Here is a 17,984-nt window from a genome sequence, read left to right as displayed (position 1 = left end):
TGTATGACCCTTTTTTCCCTTTTCAATATTTTTTTAATTTAACCGAGCCAGCGAACGAGGAGCTGAGATTCCGGCAGCGCAAGTATCTGCCTGGTCTAAACCAGCGGCAAATGCGTTGGGAAGCGCACCAATGGAGTCGCAAGCCAGGAATTTATTATTTTTCTTGGGTGAAAGGGGAGGGAAGGCCAGCAACTACTTTCCGATCGAGGGATAGGATGGGATGGATGGCGGACAGGATAGGGTAGGACGCGGACGGGGCCGGCGAGAATCGAGGGTTATGTTTGAAGTGCTCGAGAGAGGAAGCGCGAACAAATGATTTGATACTGCTGGGATGGGGAATCTGCAGCCTTTTCGGTCGCGTCAGCACCTAATGCAGCGGTGGATGGTCACTGGGTTTAGGTCCGGTTGGGAGAGAGCAAACAGACCAATACGAGCGGTCGGCGCCAAATGAGCGATCGGCTGTGTGTGTGCACACGCTTCGACGCACAAAGTTTTTTTTCTCCCTTCCTTGTCCTCCCGTTGGTTGACACAATCGAGCAAAAGTTTTTCGAACGCGATGACGGACCAAGGCCCGATTATGGAAAAATGAAAAAAAAGAGGGATTTGAGGAATAGGTAATATGGAAGGATTATAAAAATGGTCCTTTTTGAGCGACGGTTGAACAGCGCAGTCGCAGCGAAGACGTGGTTGGGCTCTGATGCAGGAAGCCGGGGGGCAGAGGCAAGGTGGGTGACAGAAAGGCGCGTTGATGTGTTGTCAACAGCGGTGGTCGGTCTTGTTTTCGTTTCGTTTCTTTTTCCAATTTTTTTCTTCCTTTACTTTCGGGGGTTGGGCGGGTACTATAATTTTCTTCTTTACTTTTTTAGGGTGGGGCAAAAGCAATAACAATAAGTTTCAAAGATGTGACAAAAATAATGACGAGAATCAGGAAATGAGCCAGAAGGGAAACGCAAACAACGCAAACGTGCAGGATGAGGAATTGCCGCTCCACGAAATAGGGAAGAAATCGTGAAAAATAATAAAAATAATAATAAAAATAAAGAATAAAAACCCCCAAAAAATATAGAAACCGAAAAAGAGGCCCAGTGATTGACAGCGCAATCGGTGGCTTCCGTTCGTGTTCTGCGGATCTTTCTTGATGGGGATAACACAGACGGAATCAGCAAATAATTGGACCCGGAACGAAGGTCGACGGGCGAGCCTGAGAGAGGCGGGGGATGGGAATGGGGATATCAGCTAGCGTCTTGCCACGTCGTAGGTCCGATCTGAGGCGGTGCCCAAGGCTGGTCACTGGAACCGGGTAATTTCTGGGGCAGATGAGGGTTGCCGGAACCGCCAAGTCGGACCAAGTCGAGGCTGCAAGATCAAAAGAACCCAAGGGAGCTAACTGGGCAGGCGAGGGGGGATGAGAGTGAAATGGGGAGTATTGAAGCTTCGATTCTGATGTCAGATCCAGAACCAAGCGGCGAGTGGAACGTTGGGAGAAAAGAGGGCTGGGTGGAGAGAGAAGAGAGGCTAATATGGAGACTAAATGAACACTATATGATTGATGTGCAGGGTACGCCTGGCGATGGAGGGCTGGAGAGGGAAATCCGAGGATTGATAAGACAACAGCATCAACAACAAGAACAAGAACGTTAATATGACAAACGGAGTTTGGCGACGCAGAAACTGGACTCGGGACTAAAAAAAAAAGAGGGCAAGGCGAGGGAAAGTGAGCAGATAATTGGGGGTGTATGCGCTGGCAAATGCGGGAGCTATTGATGCGTGCAGCAGGCGACATCATTGCTTGTCGCCGAAGAGAAGGATGAAGAAGCAGAGGACAATGAGAACACTTACCACAAGAGCTTTTGTCGCAAGAGCAATGGATATGAACCTATATACACGCGAACCGGTCGGTTAAATAAAAAATAAGAGGATGTCTGTCTCAATTGCAAGTTGTTTCTCAGGATCCTCCGTATTCTCAGTATTGTTCTGATGATAATCTTTGGGGGCGGGTTTCAGAGGATCGGAAGCCAGCTGGCAATGGGCGGATGAGAGCAATAGAATAAGAAATAACAACAGGGTCGTAATCGATGTCTAACACACAGGGCTTGTCAGAGTAAACATCACCCCCCAGAAAACGTGGATGAACACCTCTGTAGGCCGCTGGTGTCCACAGACAAACAGACGTCAGAAGAGCTGGAGTCTGGAGAGGAAGACAGGACGCCTTGATTGGTGAAAAAGGGGTGTCAAGAAGGGCCCAAGGCAAAGAAGCTTCTTTTCTTTTTTTTTTTTTTTTTGCCAGGACCTCTGTGCCAAGTTGGCATCCCCGTGGGATGGATGGTTGGGGGGATGATAATTTGAACTTACAATGGTCCTTGGGGCAGTGGCAGCAGTGGCGTTTCGTGGCAATAACGCAAGCAAGAACTCTCAGGACAACGGAAGTGGAAGAAATAGACGCGCAGGCAGACACCGTCGGTGACAGCGGCAGGAAGACGGGCAAATCGGAGCGTCCCAACGTGACCAGAACAGCCAGAGAACTTCCAAGGGTTCGCTGGGAATCTGGAGGATTGGCAGCAGGCGATTGGAGAGACGGGGACTGGGTGAACTGGGTGAACTGGCACTGACTGGCACTGACTGGTGAGTTGGTTGCCAGATGGAGCAGGTTTTGGACAAGTGATAGGCTGTGACGAGAGGATTTTGGAACGGGGCGAATTACGAATTATCTAAGAGGCTGAGCCGCACCAGGAGGGGCTGCTGACTGTGGTCTGAGGTAAGCAGTGCCGTTGACAAATTTGGCGCCCGCGGCGGAGGCTGATCCACGGACCACGGGCCACGGGACGCCCCCGAAAACGGGCAAGGGCTGCTGTTGATTGGCTGGCTGGGCTCGATTTTACTGTGGGCTGGGACAAATCACATCACATTTTGCTCTTCACATATCGATTTTCTCTTCCTGCAAGTTTCACCGCATCCCGAAGCTCTGATGTGACGGGGCCCGAAGGCGATTCAATGGTCAATGGCTGGCGAACTAGGGAAACTACTATTGAACTTTCCTGAGTAGCCGCCTTGGCAGATTTGCAACGGGCACCTCTTCATCTTCCTTTCGTTTTGGTTTTTTTTTTTTTTTTTCCCCTGTGAACGCACCAGCCTGAAAAAATAACACGACGGCTCCGGGGAAATATTATTCTTGAAGAATGTGATATGAACACACATTTGTGAGAGAATATTTGGTTTTATTCTTTATCATTTTTGAAACAGACACGAAAAAAAACTTACAAAGTCAACAAACAATCAGCTCAAGCGGTCAAGGGCTGACATGGATTCCCAGCCCCCCAGCCCTCAGCCCCATATCCATGCTGGCTCCCACTTGTTCATCCAACTCAAACGCCCTCAGTCACGAGCGTGTTGTTGAGCAAACTGTGCACTGGTGAAATTGGGCTGAATTGGCTCTGTGCTCTGACAGATCCTTGGTTTTGATGTCTCATGGATGTTTCTACGACTCTCGGGCTGTGGTCAATTTTATTTTTAATTTTTTTTCGAACTGCTGCGGGTAATGAATGATGCTGATGCTTGATGCTGTGCCGTCCGTGCCTTTTCCGTTCAGCCCTGGCATCCGCAGGACAATTGAGCACCTTGTTCGCGGTAAATGGCTGCAGCACCGCCGTAAGCAGAACTTGCTTTTCCAAGGACAAATCGATGGAGAGAGAAATTCCATCTTCCTTCCCCGGAATCGCTTTGCCATGTCTCGTAACACAGCTGTGGCAGATTTGAATAACCGTAGCCACCCACAAGCACCATGAGCGATGCTCGTTTGATTTGAAATGGGCCCAGTCATAACGCTGTATACTTGCAGAGATATATATTCATGATGGCGCTGATGGTTGCACGGCTTACTCCCTACATACAGCGGTGATGGCTGCAAAAGTCTGTGCTTGCGGCTGGGCTTGGGGGAGTCTCTTCTTTCTTAGTACATGCACGTGCGTGCATCAGCGAGGGTACCACCACGCCAATTTAGTATGGGAGAGGACCTGCTTCTGTTGGTCTTGTTTGTCTTGGAGGTACTCCCTCATACTAAATTAGCATGGTGGTACAAAGTGGTCAAGAAAATGGTGAACTCGGTTGCAGCAGTTGGAGTTAGTTTATGGGGGTCGATTCCTAAAACTTGGCGGTCACGCTAGGGTCAGTACGCTATGGTCCGTTTATGGCTCTTTATTATTTATCATGTCTGAGTCTCTGCCATTTTAAGTATCTCTTATTTTTGCCTTAATTTTTTTCGATTTTCAATTTCTAATTCCTTTACAGTCCATCTTGCGCAATCAAAGGCATATCAGGAAGATCAAATGTGATTCAAAAAAGAAGAAGGCCTCATCCAATATAATGGTATTGCAGCCAAGCATCTCACTTCGCCATGCGACGTAAATCTTTTTTTATGGACCTAAGTCCTATTTTTTCTATGATACAGCAAAATTTCCTGGCAGTTGGCTACGAGCGCTAACACCAATGCCTCCACAGGGCCAGCTGAGTTTTTCTGATGCATTAAGAGAGAAATGTCGCGAGGTCCAGACTGTCGGTATTCAGTCGAGGAGACGGGGTCTCGACTTGTTTACTTTCAGGAAACTGCTCTCGGGATATAGTGGGAGCTTTGCCAATTGAGACTGCGGGTGAGCAGCCGTTGCTATTCCTTCCATACCACACTGTAAACCTGTTTTTTGCAACACTAGTTGACGACATGGTGTCATTTTCCCTGTTCTTAACATTGAAGAAGTATCGTCTTCTGTTATGAGATATGTATCCTGGCACAAATCCGGGCATACGTCTACCAATGATACGTATTTCCCCCGTGTTGCATAGCCAATGGAGTGTCCATGGCCGATCATGGCCCTTGAAGTCGAGGCCTGTCATATAGGTGATGGAAAAAATTTGCGGGCGCCGCGAATTCCATTCTTCAGATTCTTGATGGAGGTTTTTCTACAATCACATGGGAGGATGGGAGACCAGAATTCGTGCCTTTCATTATACCTATGAACCGTGACGAGAAAGGTCTTTCCGGTCAGCCTACACAAGGGTGAACATCCACGGCTAGGACGGGCACATCGAAGGAGATCAGTAACACTGGTCGCTGTTCCTTTATGAACAGTGCAATTCTTATCACTTGATTCTTAATGTGAATAGAGTGTTGGTACTATTTTACTGCTCGATGCTCGATAGAGATATCAGCGTCCCCGGATCCAGCTGACGAAGCGTTCACTTATTCGTTCGTTGAGCTATCAAGGGCTTTGCTAAATCCCCCATCGTAGATATACGGCAACAATCGCAATTTTCTACTCTCGGTTCGAGCGCCGCAGACCAAACATATGAGGAGCTCCGATTGTTTCCTCGCAGGCACATAGGGACTAATCATTAGGATCCATCCATACCTCTCAAAACGAATGAAGAAGGATTGACGGTTCTTCCGGCTGCTGAGGTTTTTCGTTCTTTTCATACATTCGTTTGGTTGATATCTACTAATACTGAAAGCCGTGTCTTGTCATATTACTTTTTGAGGCTTAGGCGGTAAAGTACAGTGTCGGGAGCCTCCTAGAACAGCAATGGCGATCCGACAACCTTTTCGACGATGGATATCCTCAAATAACTTGTCGCCGGAAGCTGTGCACTACAATTTATTTCACCAAGTTCTGTCCGTTAAACCAATTTACTGGTGGGAATTATCTGAATTGCTCCATCCCATGAAGAGTGGTGCCAACCCCTCAGTAAAAGTTATGCAGGATGGCCGTCATAATGTTTGTTTCCTTGATGGAGCCTGATTTTCATTGTTTTCCGATTCCTTGCTTTGATCTTGAACTAATTCGTCTCATATACCCTGGATAAAAGCTGGTTCACAATGTATCTCTGCAACTATACCTCACAACGACGCCAACTACCAGACCTTTGTCGTTCTAAACGTTCCCTATGACTATGTATGTGTTAGTTTTCCCGAGCGCGACGTTCAAGGAGGAGCATTCTTTTTAGCCGGGGTTGGAGGGTGCTATGGAAACGGATCAACTTGTTTGGATACCGCAAGAGAGGTTAGACCTCATCCTGGAATAAAACTAGTCAACTCACTATTCCGAGCAGACGGAGTAATGGACATCGGGCATGCCATCGCAATGGAGTTTCTGAGTTGAATAAGATCGGGACTTTTCATTTCCCGACCACGGATCTCAAATATATCCTGGCCCCTTGATCGTGCTGTAGGGACCGACCACGAATATTCATATTTGCAGAGTATATTGGAGAATTGTATCACCGCCATTGGAACAATTGCTTCCTGTTATGTACGATTGCTATCGGGTATGGGACTTCTAACGGCTGACGGATATGCAGATATAAAAATTTTTGAAACCCGAGGTGCCTTCCGACAAGCCTAAGATATGTAATAAGTTTTTAGGTATATGGAAAGGATGGGTGATCATCTTGGCGAACTATGGATTGGCTTTTGTCCATTTTTTGTCGTCGATTGTTTTTCAGAAGTACAAAATGTGGTTACGGACCTAAAATCGACGTCCATACCAACATAACCAAAACCATCGATATCACATCCTTATCGATGACGCCGCAGTATGCAGCTCCCGAATCGTCGCCCGATACCTCCACGGTGGTTAGAAACGATGCTCTCCAAAAGTTTTCTCCATTCTTGCTAATCCTTCTTAGAATGCAATTCTACGTCATCTTCGGAGACAAGCTAACGTTCATGCTCAAGATTGCTTCTGACCATTATTCCAACCTTGATTGCCGGTAGCTTTTTTGTAGCTTATCCGACACAAGGGACGACTTTTCTCCTTGGTGACCATTTCGTCCCCGTCATTTATTTGAACCTTAATGGGAATTGAGCTTGGGGCATGAATTTGAATACCAAGTTCCAGAAAATATTCCGTATGGGGCTTGGGCATAGCAACGACAATTATCGAGGTTGATCTACAACACATGTGGTTCCACTGATAGCGCGCCCTATATTGACCAGAAATGTGGATCCTCTCTTGGCCATATCTGAAGAGGGTTCGGGATTTTTGTTGAGTTCGGGTTCTGAATTTTCTTCACTTCGATGATGGCTGTTGAAAATTGAGAATCTTGGTTTTCTCAGAATTGCTTTAGTACTTCTATATTATCAGGGCATAAAACCACATCTTAGTGGAGAAGGGATTGGATAAAACAATTCCGCCGTACCCTCATGAGGCAAGAAGAATTCCCCTCTCATGACGTCGGAAGGGAGAAGGGAGAAGGACATGGGTGAATTTCAAGAGCCAAATTGGTATGGATATATCAAATTGGGTGTCTTACCGAGTTCTTAAATAATAGCATTTCTCAGAATCAGACAACATGTACGGTACCTCACGATGGGGAAAACTGATAAGAGAGCAGCATAGAGAGGTTATATATGATTACCATTAAAGGACACTTTTGAAAATATAATAGCTAAGATAATGAGATACAAATCTCTCTGAATAGAGAATCAAGAGAGTTAACTAGCACTCATTGCAATTCGCTCTGGTGGTGCAGCAGATCTCCTTCAACGCGTTATTATTTCTCTTTCCATTTTCTTTTGTTAGCCATTCTCCATTTCATCATTTCCCCCCTCCCTCCCTTTCTGGTTTTCGGGTTTTCTGCTTCCCGAAGAAAAGAAGCTGTGTTGTTGTCGATGCTACCTAGATGTCCCATAGGCCCACAAATGATGGGACCCTGCGATCTTATCAATCTTACGCTGGTAAACAAAAAAGTATCCACAAACCGTAATATACTCAATATCATGATGTATTGTAATTTGTATATTACGTATGGACTTATATCAATATTTTTCAAGGCTCCAGAATATAATTTCGTAATTTTGACTAAGTTAAACTTTGATCAGATAAATGAAAATGAGCCATTTATCATCTGCATTGGATGAAAAAATTTTCTTCCGTGAGAGTTTGATTAGTTTTGCTATCCGGAGCCATTGCCAACGAGTTGACCCATAGCTTCGGCTACATGCTCTCCTGTAGCCCGGTGACACATGGAGGGGAAAAATTTCCGTCAAAACAAGCAAACGAGGGACCTTCGCAAGGCGTCCTGCAAGCCGCAAAGGCATGGCGCCACTGTGGGATGAAGAACTTATGACTTTCCTTGTGGTTGCGTCTGACTCCCGCATGGTGAGCTTGAACCACTTGCAGCTGAGGGCTAGCTGAAAGCTAATTGAAGTTTTTGATGGGTTCTTTGGAGCTACTAGTTCTTCTCCTTTTTACTCCGTGCTTTTGCTCCGATTGTCAAAATTCGATAGTATCACGAAAAGGTGTTCATATCTTGTCCGCTGTCAGTAGGATTGAGAGCTATTTTTGATCATTGTAAGCAGGGGAGTTTTTTTTTTTTCTTTTTCTTTTTTATTCGAAGCTGGAGCTTCCAACTAGCCACGACCACCACTCCCCTCCAAACTAGTGTATATTGCATTCCGGCATTGTCTCGTTTTCACTAACAAGAGTCAAAGTGCTGTTAAGAACCGGGTCAAATCGGGAGGCTGTTATGGGCCATGTTGATTACTCCCCTGAACTGCTTCGGCTAGTTGTGGGCCATCCTCAAGTAACCATTCTGCAAAAAAAAAAAAAAAAGATCTGATAACGAAAGCAGCGTGGGGGAGTGGGGTGCGACCTGGAAAAGTTTGGGAGCTCACGCCACTTTCCGGTAACCATGAGCAGATAGGTTCTTTTCGCGGGCTCGGGTTGGGCGGATTGTCGACCGAAATCTTATCAGATCAAACACTGAGCATTCAACGGAAAGCTGACACAAACGGAGAATATAGATTATCGCCCCACAGATAGGTAGTATTGTTGCGGGTCTGTAGGATACTGGAAGTGTATTTCAGTATTATTCGTATTGTGTATCAGAATAACAGGTTCGCAGGACTTGCTGAAACGTCTATTACCCTAGTTGAAACGCTTGGATATGAACCGTGGAGAATTCGGAGCATCATGTTGAGGTTTCTAGCTGCAAAACACAGGCAAGGAAGCTGGGCTTCTTTCCCCTTTCTGGGTTACGATGATTGGGGCGGTCGGCCCCACGACTCACTCCTGGCTTCTTTAGAACGTATTAATGGCTCGGATTGGGACTTTGCATTTTCCACCCCGTTGCATCCCACGATCAGTGTATACTTGAACAATTGTCATGCAACAAAATGAGCTCCTCCCGCGAGATGCGAGATTTGCCGCTTGTGCGACTTCCGGAGCCATACAAAACAAAATATGAACTATACCAAGCTTCCTCGGGACCGAATGGCAGGATCTTCCAGCTTCGATTGTCAAGCGACCAAAATAACGGCGCCATTTCGCCGCCAGAGCTACTGCATCACCAGATGCTCTACTTCAGCGAGTTAATTCCTGGCCCTCAGGCTACCCTACCTGCTGAATCAGATAACACTGCTTGGGCACGGACTTGTCGAAGTCTGGTTTCGTTTGTGACTTGGGATGGAGAGTCGGCACCGACCGTTGGCCAAATATGGATGCTAGTCTACGCGATCTTCTCTTTGAGGCCGTCAGAAGAATCCTTCCGTCTTTCTCTGTCGGGGGCGCAGAAAGACCAATTATACGCCGAATGCAATGCGACGGGGCTTTCTACACGTTTTCCAACTCCGGTTCAGCCTCAGCCGCTGTATACTACCATTGAAGATGTTGTGGTTTCCCGAGCTGCCTTCTGGCAAGGAGCGGGTTCTCCTCTAGGAACTCGACCTCCATGGCTTGTCCCATCGATAAGCAGGAGCGCTAGAAAACTGCCGTCAGAATATCCAGCTTTCCCTCTTCAGTACACATTGACATCTCAACTCACAAATCGGCCGGTACATACGCAACATCCAATCCGCCCAGCAAAACCCGCACGCGGGGCACCGATATACAGCAGGTATATTCCGCACCTGGATGAATTTTTCGCCATGGACCATCTCGATTACACGAACGAAACCCATCTCCAGCTGTTCCATACTTGGCAGAATGATCCCCGAGTAGCCGTCAACTGGAAGGAGGCTGGCACTTTGGACCAACATAGAGAATATCTGCGAAAGATCGATGAAGACCCGCACCAGATTGCCGTATTGGCACGATTTGACAATACCTACTTCGCGTATTTCGAGATATATTGGGCTAAGGTACGATCAGTTTCCTCATTCTTTTTGATTGGCGAAATATCCTCCGTATTTCCTACCACTTTTAACTGGATAAGCAAATGGTTTCTATCATTGATCGCTATTCGCTAATTCGATCATTCCCTGATTAGGAGGACCACATGGGCACATATTATCCCGCCCTAGATTGGGATCGTGGCAGACACTCGCTGGTTGGTGATGCGCGGTTCCGCGGCCCTCATCGCGCCATGGCATGGTGGACCAGTCTGATCCATTACATATTTCTCGACGAGCCTCGCACTACATGTGTAGTCGGGGAACCAAAGGCAACCAATGGACCGGTATTGGGCTACGACGCAGCACATGGCTTCCACGTTCACAAGTGGGGAGACCTGCCGCATAAGAGATCTGCCATGGTGAGGTGCGAACGGGTGCGGTTTTTCGAAGTCGTGAATTTTGGAAATGTGACTAGCAATGGGACGGCAAAGCCAAGCAAAAGTAAATTATAGTCTTCGTGGCGGTTAGCTTTGAATTTGAATTCCAATGAAAATAGATTGATGTTCGATTACTTGTAACTATCGTATTTATTAAGTTACTCACATTAAATGCAACACCTGTCTGAGGTTTAGATATAAGTTCTACTGCGAAGAAACTTGTTTACTTTTGGTCTATGTAAAGTTACATTAGTTACATTTAGGCAAACTGCACTCTATTCCGTCAAGTTTATTCACTCTTCACCGACCAATCGCTTCCCCAGATCCCTCAATACTTGCTTTTGAATTTTCCCACTGCCAGTCTGGGGCATATCTGGCGGCAGCCTTGGATCCAAACCAAACACAAACACGTGTTTGGGAGCCTTATGTCTCCCGAGTGTTTGCCGCGTCCAATTTTTTATTTCGTCGTCTGGTGGACAAGCATGGCCAGGCTCGAGTACCAAAAATGCACCGACAATCTCTCCGTAATGCTTATTGGGCAGTCCAACTACTGCAGCTCGCGAGATTGCTGGGTGTGCAGTGAGACGTTCTTCAATTTCGAGAGGATATATATTTTCTCCTCCCCGAATAATTATGTCCTTAAAGCGTCCTGTGATGGTGCAATACCCGTCTGAATTGAACACCGCCTCGTCGCCAGTCCGCAACCAAATCGTGCCATCCTCATCTTCTATCAATGCCTCTGCTGTTTTTTCCAGATTTCCCCAGTATCCTTTATGGATTTGATAGCCAGACATACAGAGTTCTCCCCGTTCTCCGATTTTCACAGTCTCCCCAGTTTCGGGATTGATGATTTTGGCGCTAGCATGCGGTAGCACTTTGCCTACCGTTGTGAGCCGGGTCGCAATTGAGTCGCTAGTGAATGCGTTGAAGCATGTTGGCGACGCTTCGGTCAACCCGTAACTGCTGGTGAACTCGGTCATATTCAGCTCATTCCATAGCCGTTTCATGAGTGGTCGTGGTACTGGCGCACCTGCGATGATGCCCGTTCGGAGCTGTGAGCAGTCAAACGAATCGGGTCTCGGGAGTGCCAGGATTGCTTCAAACATCGTGGGCACTCCATGGAGTGCTGTGCACCGCTCGTCTGATATTGCTCTCAATACAGCTTTGGGGTCAAATGTTTCGGCAGGATACACGACCTTGGCTCCGTGCGTTATACACGCGAGAAGACCAAGGACAAGCCCAAAACAATGAAATAACGGCGGCGGACAGCAGAGTATGTCGTACTCGGTGAAGTCCATCCGATCACCGATGAAGCGCGAGTTGTTGATTAAATTGCTGTAGACGAAATCAGCGCCTATACTCCCCTTGAACCGAAGAAAAGACAATCTCACTGATGTGTTAGCATTGAAGCTTTTGGATTCCCGGTTGAGCCACTCGTAAATTGCAGATTACAGACATCGAATGGCGATAGAGTGTCCTGCCGCCGCTGGACTGCGCTTAACGGGACAACGTTGCCGGCAAGAATAACATCTTTATACGTTCCAAAGCTTTTAAAGGAACCTTGAATCATCACCGTTTCATTAAGATTTGGAAGTCGTTTTGATATATCGTGCGAGTGAAGATCCTCCAATGCATCCTTAAGATCATGCCGGCCGATTCGAGGAACAATGAAGAGCAACTTGCAAGCTGTAACGCATCAGTCATTACGTCCTAGACGTTAAGGAAACGCAGCAAAAGGGAAAGGTGGAGAAATTCACCTGTGTGGCTAAGAGCATACTTCAACTCAGCATGCGTATAGGTGTTGTTGATGACAACTAAGATAGCGCCAACACGGGCAGCGGCGAAAAACAGTGACACATATTCTTCACAGTTGCCCGCCATCACCCCAATTCTATCCCCACGCTGGATCCCTTTTGCTAAGAGGCCACGGGCAAGGTGACTGCTTTCATTTTCAAGTTGTCCATACGTCCATCGCGCCCCGGTCCAGGGGACAACGACAGCCTCTAGATCGCGATACCGCAAACACTGGAACTCCAGCAATTCGCCCAAGGTCATCTCCCAAAGAGCAGGCTGGGTAGGTCCGTGAACGACCGCGAGGCGTTCTTCATTTTTGCGAACGGATTGTGGCAGGATGTGATTTAATGTTTGTTGCAGCCTCCAGAGAGGGGTTTCATTTGATATTGTGGCCATTCTCGATACTTTGCTTTGACAATTTGACACCAAGTCTTCCAATGCTCAACAGCAGTGTTTCACTACGATAAACCGGACATATAACATCGTCTTTTCTTGCTAAAACATCCTCCGGAGGCCGTATGAAGTAGTACGAGCCATCGAGCCATCCCATGCAGCTGGCGTGGTGGATTCGGAAACCTTGCCAACAACATTCCGATGTCGCTACTCTGCCTGGGAAATACGCACAAATATTACGATTACGTTTTCAATTTTCTCTACCGGAAAAAATAAAAAAATGAGGTGATTTCCCTAGTCGAGCAGACGCAACAGTGGAGCGAACGTTACTCTACTTACTTTCCGCGGGCCGCGAATCTAATCAATCAGATAATCTTATCATCAGCGGGACCCACCAGCCAAAAATTACAGGCATTACATGAGTGGTATTACGCTGTTCACAGCGGTACGGGCATGTATCATGTATTGACACGCCACTCTGATGGAAGGTACTATACCTGGTCTAGACCAACCATCCCACTTTGTGCTCGTGTTGAGTCCGCTTGAACCTCTTTTTCCTAGACGATCCCACAGCCAACACGGCAGCTATTCTCCCCCTCGGCAAGGTTTGTTGGAGACTAGCACCTCAATCGAGTGTTCCGTTCTCGGTGGCCTGATATCGGCTTGCTTAGGATGTCAATCTATGGTTCTCACTGCACTGTTTCGGGGGCCAAATTTTGCAAAACTAGGATTTCCATTACCGCCTCCTAGCCGGACAATGGAGCCAGGAACCCGGTGGTGATGCGACCAGCAAGTGGAGTGGCCTTTTGTTGGGAAACATTTGCGTATTCTCTCCTTGAATCTCCAAGAAGACCATGGCAGTCAACTAGGCTAGCGGTGTGTTCTCACTTTCACAAGAATCCTCATAAGTTTTGGTGTTCCCAACTGTCACTTGCTGCTATCCAAAGTTTCTCTCCTTGCCTCTCGCCCTCAGTGAGCTTTCACCATTATCATTCGCTCCCTCACATCAAGTCTTTACGTCGTCGTTGTCGTCCTCAATACCTCCATGGAGACGGTACTCAAAAACGATTGTTCCCACTGCCAGGAATCGGTGATCTTGCGAGAGAACGGCAGTGCGGGGAGGAGTTCAAATACCGGCATTCAGCATGATATAATTTGCGTTGGGTTTGGCCCTGCAGCCCTCGCCATAGCAATTGCTATGCGGGACCGCGGGATTCAGCGTCGCGTTCGTTTCTTGGAGAGGCAGCCAGAATTTGGCTGGCACACGGGCATGCTGCTACCCGGGAGCAAAATGCAAATTTCTTTCATCAAGGACCTGGCGACTATACGCAACCCTCGTTCTCACTTCACCTTCCTCAACTACTTGCACCAGAAGGACCGTCTCGTTCATTTCACCAACCTCTCCACCCATTTACCTTTCCGTGAAGAATTTAACGATTACATGAAATGGTGCGCCTCGCATTTCAACGATTGGGTGCAGTATAACCAGGAAGTACTCAGCGTTACTGCAGTGGAGTCTACCCCTGGACGGCCCGCTGAATATTTCAAACTGATATCCCGTGATGTGCGTTCTGGCGAGCTCAGAGAATTGTCTGCTAATCACATCATCGTGGCTAGTGGAGGAGAACCAGCCATTCCTCCAATACTTTCTACGCAACACCTACCCAAGACTGTTATCCATTCCTCTACTTACCTCGGTTCTGTACATCATCTTCTCCAAGAAAGAAATGGTTCCTACCGTTTTGCCGTTGTTGGTGGTGGCCAGAGTGCAGTGGAGATTTCTGAAGATATACAATCAAGATACGCAAATTCGAAAGTCACTCTTGTGACGAAAGCTTCGGCCTTGAAGCCCAGTGACGACAGCCCATTGTGAGCCCATTCCCATCTTTACTGCCAATTAAAAGGTTCTAATTTAAACCCTCTCAAATCCGACAGTGTCAATGAAATTTTCGACCCAAGCAGTGTCGATAAGTTTTATTCTTTAGACCACTCAGCACGCCAACAGACACTTCTCGAGAACAAAGCAACCAACTATGGTGTTGTTCGGCTACCACTTCTGGAATCAGTATATGAGAAGTTATATCGTCAGAAGTTCCTGGAACCCAACCCTGCTAAGTGGCCATTTCGCCTGGTTACTGGCCGTGAGGTAATGGGCCTGAAAGAACTCCCAAACAACCAGATAGAACTTCAGCTCAAGGACACCCTATCTGGGCGTGTTGAAAGCTCAGCCGAGGTATATGACCTAGTGATTCTTGCCACAGGATATACGCGTAACCCAATAGCCACCATGCTCAAACCCTTGGAGCAAATTGTTGAGGCTCCAGCAGATGGGAAGACGTATTGCACAGATCGGGACTATCGATTGCGCTTTCGCCAGGGGAAAGTCAAACGTGATGCTGGCATCTGGCTCCAGGGGTGTTGTGAAAGCAGCCATGGTGTATGTCAACTCTTCGTTCCTACCCTAAACATTTATATACATCCCATTTCGTACTGACAATGTAATTTCATGCAGCTGAGTGATAGTCTCCTGTCTATCCTTGCGGTGCGTAGTAGCGAACTGCTTGATTCCATTCTTGCAAGCAGTAAGCGCGCTGAAGATCATGCACGACTCTAAAAGACTGGGAGTGCATTGGCCCTTCTAAAAGAGGTCCGGCTAGCTATGCTTTTGAATAAAAATTTCCATTAAGGCATTGATATGTTTTATGTTTTTCTATGTCAGAAGAGAGGGGCGGAGACCAAAAATACCCTGCGATCCTTCAATTGCAAGCTCCAAACTATATTGTGCATTATTGATAATTTCAGCCGCTCGAACTTCGCCACTTTCTTCCTTTTTTTTGTGTTTGGAGGTGTTGATTATTAGCACCCTAAAAAGCGGTGGCTGGATGAATCTGAGCAATTTTCGTTCTTATGTGGAGTGTCTTGTGTTCTATATAGATATGTATTCTCTTCGTCTGTTGATCCCTGTTATCCTGTTCTTCTCCTTGGTTATTTATACATCTACAATTTAGCCTTAACACCCTCATCTTCACATTTCAACAAAGCCTTTCCATTTGACAATACAACCCTATCACCAACTTTCACCATAAATCGCACCTCTTGCAAGCTTTCGTCGTTCCGGACTGCAGATGTCGCTCTTTTGCACACGCCCATATCCCACATGAGGATATCCAGTTTATCCCCGGGTTTAACGGGTGAGGAAAACATCGCCTCAAAGTCACGCAAACGCCGACCCTCGCTTCCACCAAACTGAGATAACACAGCCCGTGCTGTGATATTCCAGCTGTATAGTCCATGCATGATGGTCCCACCATACCCCAGAGATTTCCCTGGCTCAGGGGTAGCATGAAGGGGATTATAATCGCCGTTAAGCCTGTATGAGTGGAAATGAATACTCATATTTAGAGAGACTTGAAGCAAGGAAGCAAAGTGGAAGGTTGAAGTACGTATCAAGCAGGGGAGTGTCGCACCTGTACAAATGTGCAGATTCTGCATTTGAATGGAAACTTGAGACTGCATCTGGCCGTCTTGCTGGAGTTGAAGGAACATGCTCGTTCATTTTCGGACCTGTATGTTAAATCAGTAAGGGCAAGGCTTCCTGTCTTCCAATGAAAGGAAGAAGCAGCAGAATGGCGTCGTTTACCTCGCTCCCCACCCCAACCGCCAGTTCCCTTGAAGAAAACACTCTCCCAAGCGCGCGTATACACCTGGCCGCTCTCCCGCTGCTTCAGCACATGTTCCATCTCCATCACTGTTCCTTTTCCCGCTCCCTTATCGAACACCCCCAGAACTTTGGTGTGGATATCCCACGTCTTCCCCTCACTAGATGGCGGTAGTGGACATAGGAACTCCATTCGTCGTCTCCCATCGACAGCTACGCTCCAATCTAACACCGGGCAGCCCGGAGGGAGAGTCCGTGCTGCATTTCGCGCGAGGAAGTCCACAATGTCGGTGTCAGCGTGTTTGAAGGCTGGTATTGGGTTTTGGTAATCAGTACTTTTGCAAACATGTGCAGAGGAATAGAAAGATGCCTGTACTTAGCACAATGGGATACGTGGGAAAGACTTGGAATTTTGGGTGTAGTTCCTGAGAGCAAAAATTAGCAACCAAGGACGGCGATATTCTCTTTTCTAACTCTAATATACTCCGTGGCAGTTTCATAGCGATGCGTACATAAAGAAAGTGAAGCTCATCCCCCGCTTTGCAGCCAATTGAGTGAGCGAAAAGAAGTACATCACGCTTCAGCCATGTAGTCTTCACTGGCGCATATTCGAAGGGTGGAATTGTGATTGGCATCGTCGAGAAAATCTCGATTGCCTTTATAATGTATTTCGGCCCGAGTATGTAATTCCTGGTGAATTCTCCCTCGCCTTCAGGAGGACTGATTTTATGGATAGTCCGCTCGTCTGAGGTCAATTAATCAATATTTACAACCGATATCGATAAGAAATTTATATATTACGTGCCGGGGGGGTTGATTCTTTAGGGATAGAAGACCAGTCAATATTTCCACGAGCACCCGGGCGCCACAGGAACAAGCCATGATAGTTTCTACAAATCAGCCCTTTTTCAGGGACAATTTTTATAATTTTAATTTTTTTGTCTTATGGCCTGACATTCTTCCTTTGGCCTCCGTGGTTTCTGGTATGCCCCACGTCATAATACCCGAAATTTGCCCGTATGTTACAGGGTTTGTAAAGATACGCGCATACGGCTGGTTATGATCTGAAAGAAAACTAGGTTTTTGCACAACGGATCTGATAACTCTAATACACGCTATGCGGAGTGGCTTGTATTGTAGCATTGTTTATGCCACATCGCAAACGAGCTAGAGCAAGAGAATAGAGGAGGAGGCATGGTGTCATTGGTGCGGCCTTGAGCGTTGGTGATTCTCTACCGACTACCTGCGCTGCACCCCTCACCGACCTTGTAATGGAGGTGCTTGTTGGCAACAAATTCAAACTTCATTGTTGAGCTATTTTCCTTTTTCGTTTTCCTTTTTTTTTTTTTTTATATATGGTGTGTGCGCGCCAATCACAACTAACAGCAACCGAGAAAGAAGAACTACGATGCCAAAGGTTCTCACTGTGTGCCATGCAGCAGCCCATGAATCCGTGCCCAGCTCCCCTTCGAATCATTTTCTATGTTTTAAAAACAAATGCAATGCACAGTAGAGTTATCATCATCACCCAACCAGAATTAATATATTATACTATATCGTATTAACTAAGGTGCTTCTTTATTCTTATTATTAATAAGATTTA

General features: G+C 46.8%; 7 protein-coding genes across 7 annotated transcripts; 3 read left to right on the top strand and 4 right to left on the bottom strand.

The window, feature by feature from the left end:
• Window positions 1-1,159: 1,159 nt before the first annotated feature.
• HCBG_09044 (uncharacterized protein) lies at window positions 1,160-3,337 on the bottom strand (the record flags this gene model as incomplete). Its single annotated transcript, XM_045436093.1, has 5 exons — window positions 1,160-1,493; window positions 1,652-1,683; window positions 1,840-1,876; window positions 2,353-2,708; window positions 3,299-3,337. The coding sequence occupies 5 exons, from the start codon at window positions 3,335-3,337 to the stop codon at window positions 1,160-1,162; spliced, it is 798 nt and encodes a 265-aa protein (XP_045283245.1).
• A 211-nt stretch (window positions 3,338-3,548) lies between these two features.
• HCBG_09043 (uncharacterized protein) lies at window positions 3,549-4,635 on the top strand (the record flags this gene model as incomplete). Its single annotated transcript, XM_045436092.1, has 4 exons — window positions 3,549-3,645; window positions 4,078-4,115; window positions 4,285-4,362; window positions 4,495-4,635. 4 exons carry the CDS (start codon window positions 3,549-3,551, stop codon window positions 4,633-4,635), a joined length of 354 nt encoding a protein of 117 aa, XP_045283244.1.
• Window positions 4,636-5,559: 924 nt separating this feature from the next.
• Window positions 5,560-6,911, bottom strand: HCBG_09042 (uncharacterized protein; the record flags this gene model as incomplete). The annotated part of the gene is made up of 4 exons (XM_045436091.1): window positions 5,560-5,635; window positions 5,884-5,918; window positions 6,336-6,385; window positions 6,746-6,911. The coding sequence occupies 4 exons, from the start codon at window positions 6,909-6,911 to the stop codon at window positions 5,560-5,562; spliced, it is 327 nt and encodes a 108-aa protein (XP_045283243.1).
• A 2,090-nt stretch (window positions 6,912-9,001) lies between these two features.
• HCBG_09041 (acetylase) lies at window positions 9,002-10,731 on the top strand (the record flags this gene model as incomplete). The annotated part of the gene is made up of 2 exons (XM_045436090.1): window positions 9,002-10,126; window positions 10,255-10,731. 2 exons carry the CDS (start codon window positions 9,164-9,166, stop codon window positions 10,609-10,611), a joined length of 1,320 nt encoding a protein of 439 aa, XP_045283242.1.
• Window positions 10,732-10,829: 98 nt separating this feature from the next.
• Window positions 10,830-12,726, bottom strand: HCBG_09040 (long-chain-fatty-acid-CoA ligase; the record flags this gene model as incomplete). Its single annotated transcript, XM_045436089.1, has 3 exons — window positions 10,830-11,871; window positions 11,928-12,222; window positions 12,294-12,726. The coding sequence occupies 3 exons, from the start codon at window positions 12,724-12,726 to the stop codon at window positions 10,830-10,832; spliced, it is 1,770 nt and encodes a 589-aa protein (XP_045283241.1).
• A 961-nt stretch (window positions 12,727-13,687) lies between these two features.
• Window positions 13,688-15,783, top strand: HCBG_09039 (L-ornithine 5-monooxygenase; the record flags this gene model as incomplete). Its single annotated transcript, XM_045436088.1, has 3 exons — window positions 13,688-14,592; window positions 14,659-15,160; window positions 15,236-15,783. The coding sequence occupies 3 exons, from the start codon at window positions 13,769-13,771 to the stop codon at window positions 15,335-15,337; spliced, it is 1,428 nt and encodes a 475-aa protein (XP_045283240.1).
• On the bottom strand, window positions 15,608-17,222 carry HCBG_09038 (uncharacterized protein; the record flags this gene model as incomplete). The annotated part of the gene is made up of 5 exons (XM_045436087.1): window positions 15,608-16,093; window positions 16,191-16,287; window positions 16,364-16,690; window positions 16,758-16,806; window positions 16,894-17,222. The coding sequence occupies 5 exons, from the start codon at window positions 17,014-17,016 to the stop codon at window positions 15,721-15,723; spliced, it is 969 nt and encodes a 322-aa protein (XP_045283239.1).
• Between the last annotated feature and the right edge of the window lie 762 nt (window positions 17,223-17,984).

The sequence above is a fragment of the Histoplasma capsulatum genome (assembly GCF_000150115.1).
Source record: "Histoplasma capsulatum G186AR genomic scaffold supercont2.20, whole genome shotgun sequence".
NCBI classification, from domain to species: Eukaryota; Fungi; Ascomycota; class Eurotiomycetes; order Onygenales; family Ajellomycetaceae; genus Histoplasma; species Histoplasma capsulatum.
Note: the sequence above shows the minus strand (reverse complement) of the source record. Positions and strands in the feature narration are given on the sequence as shown.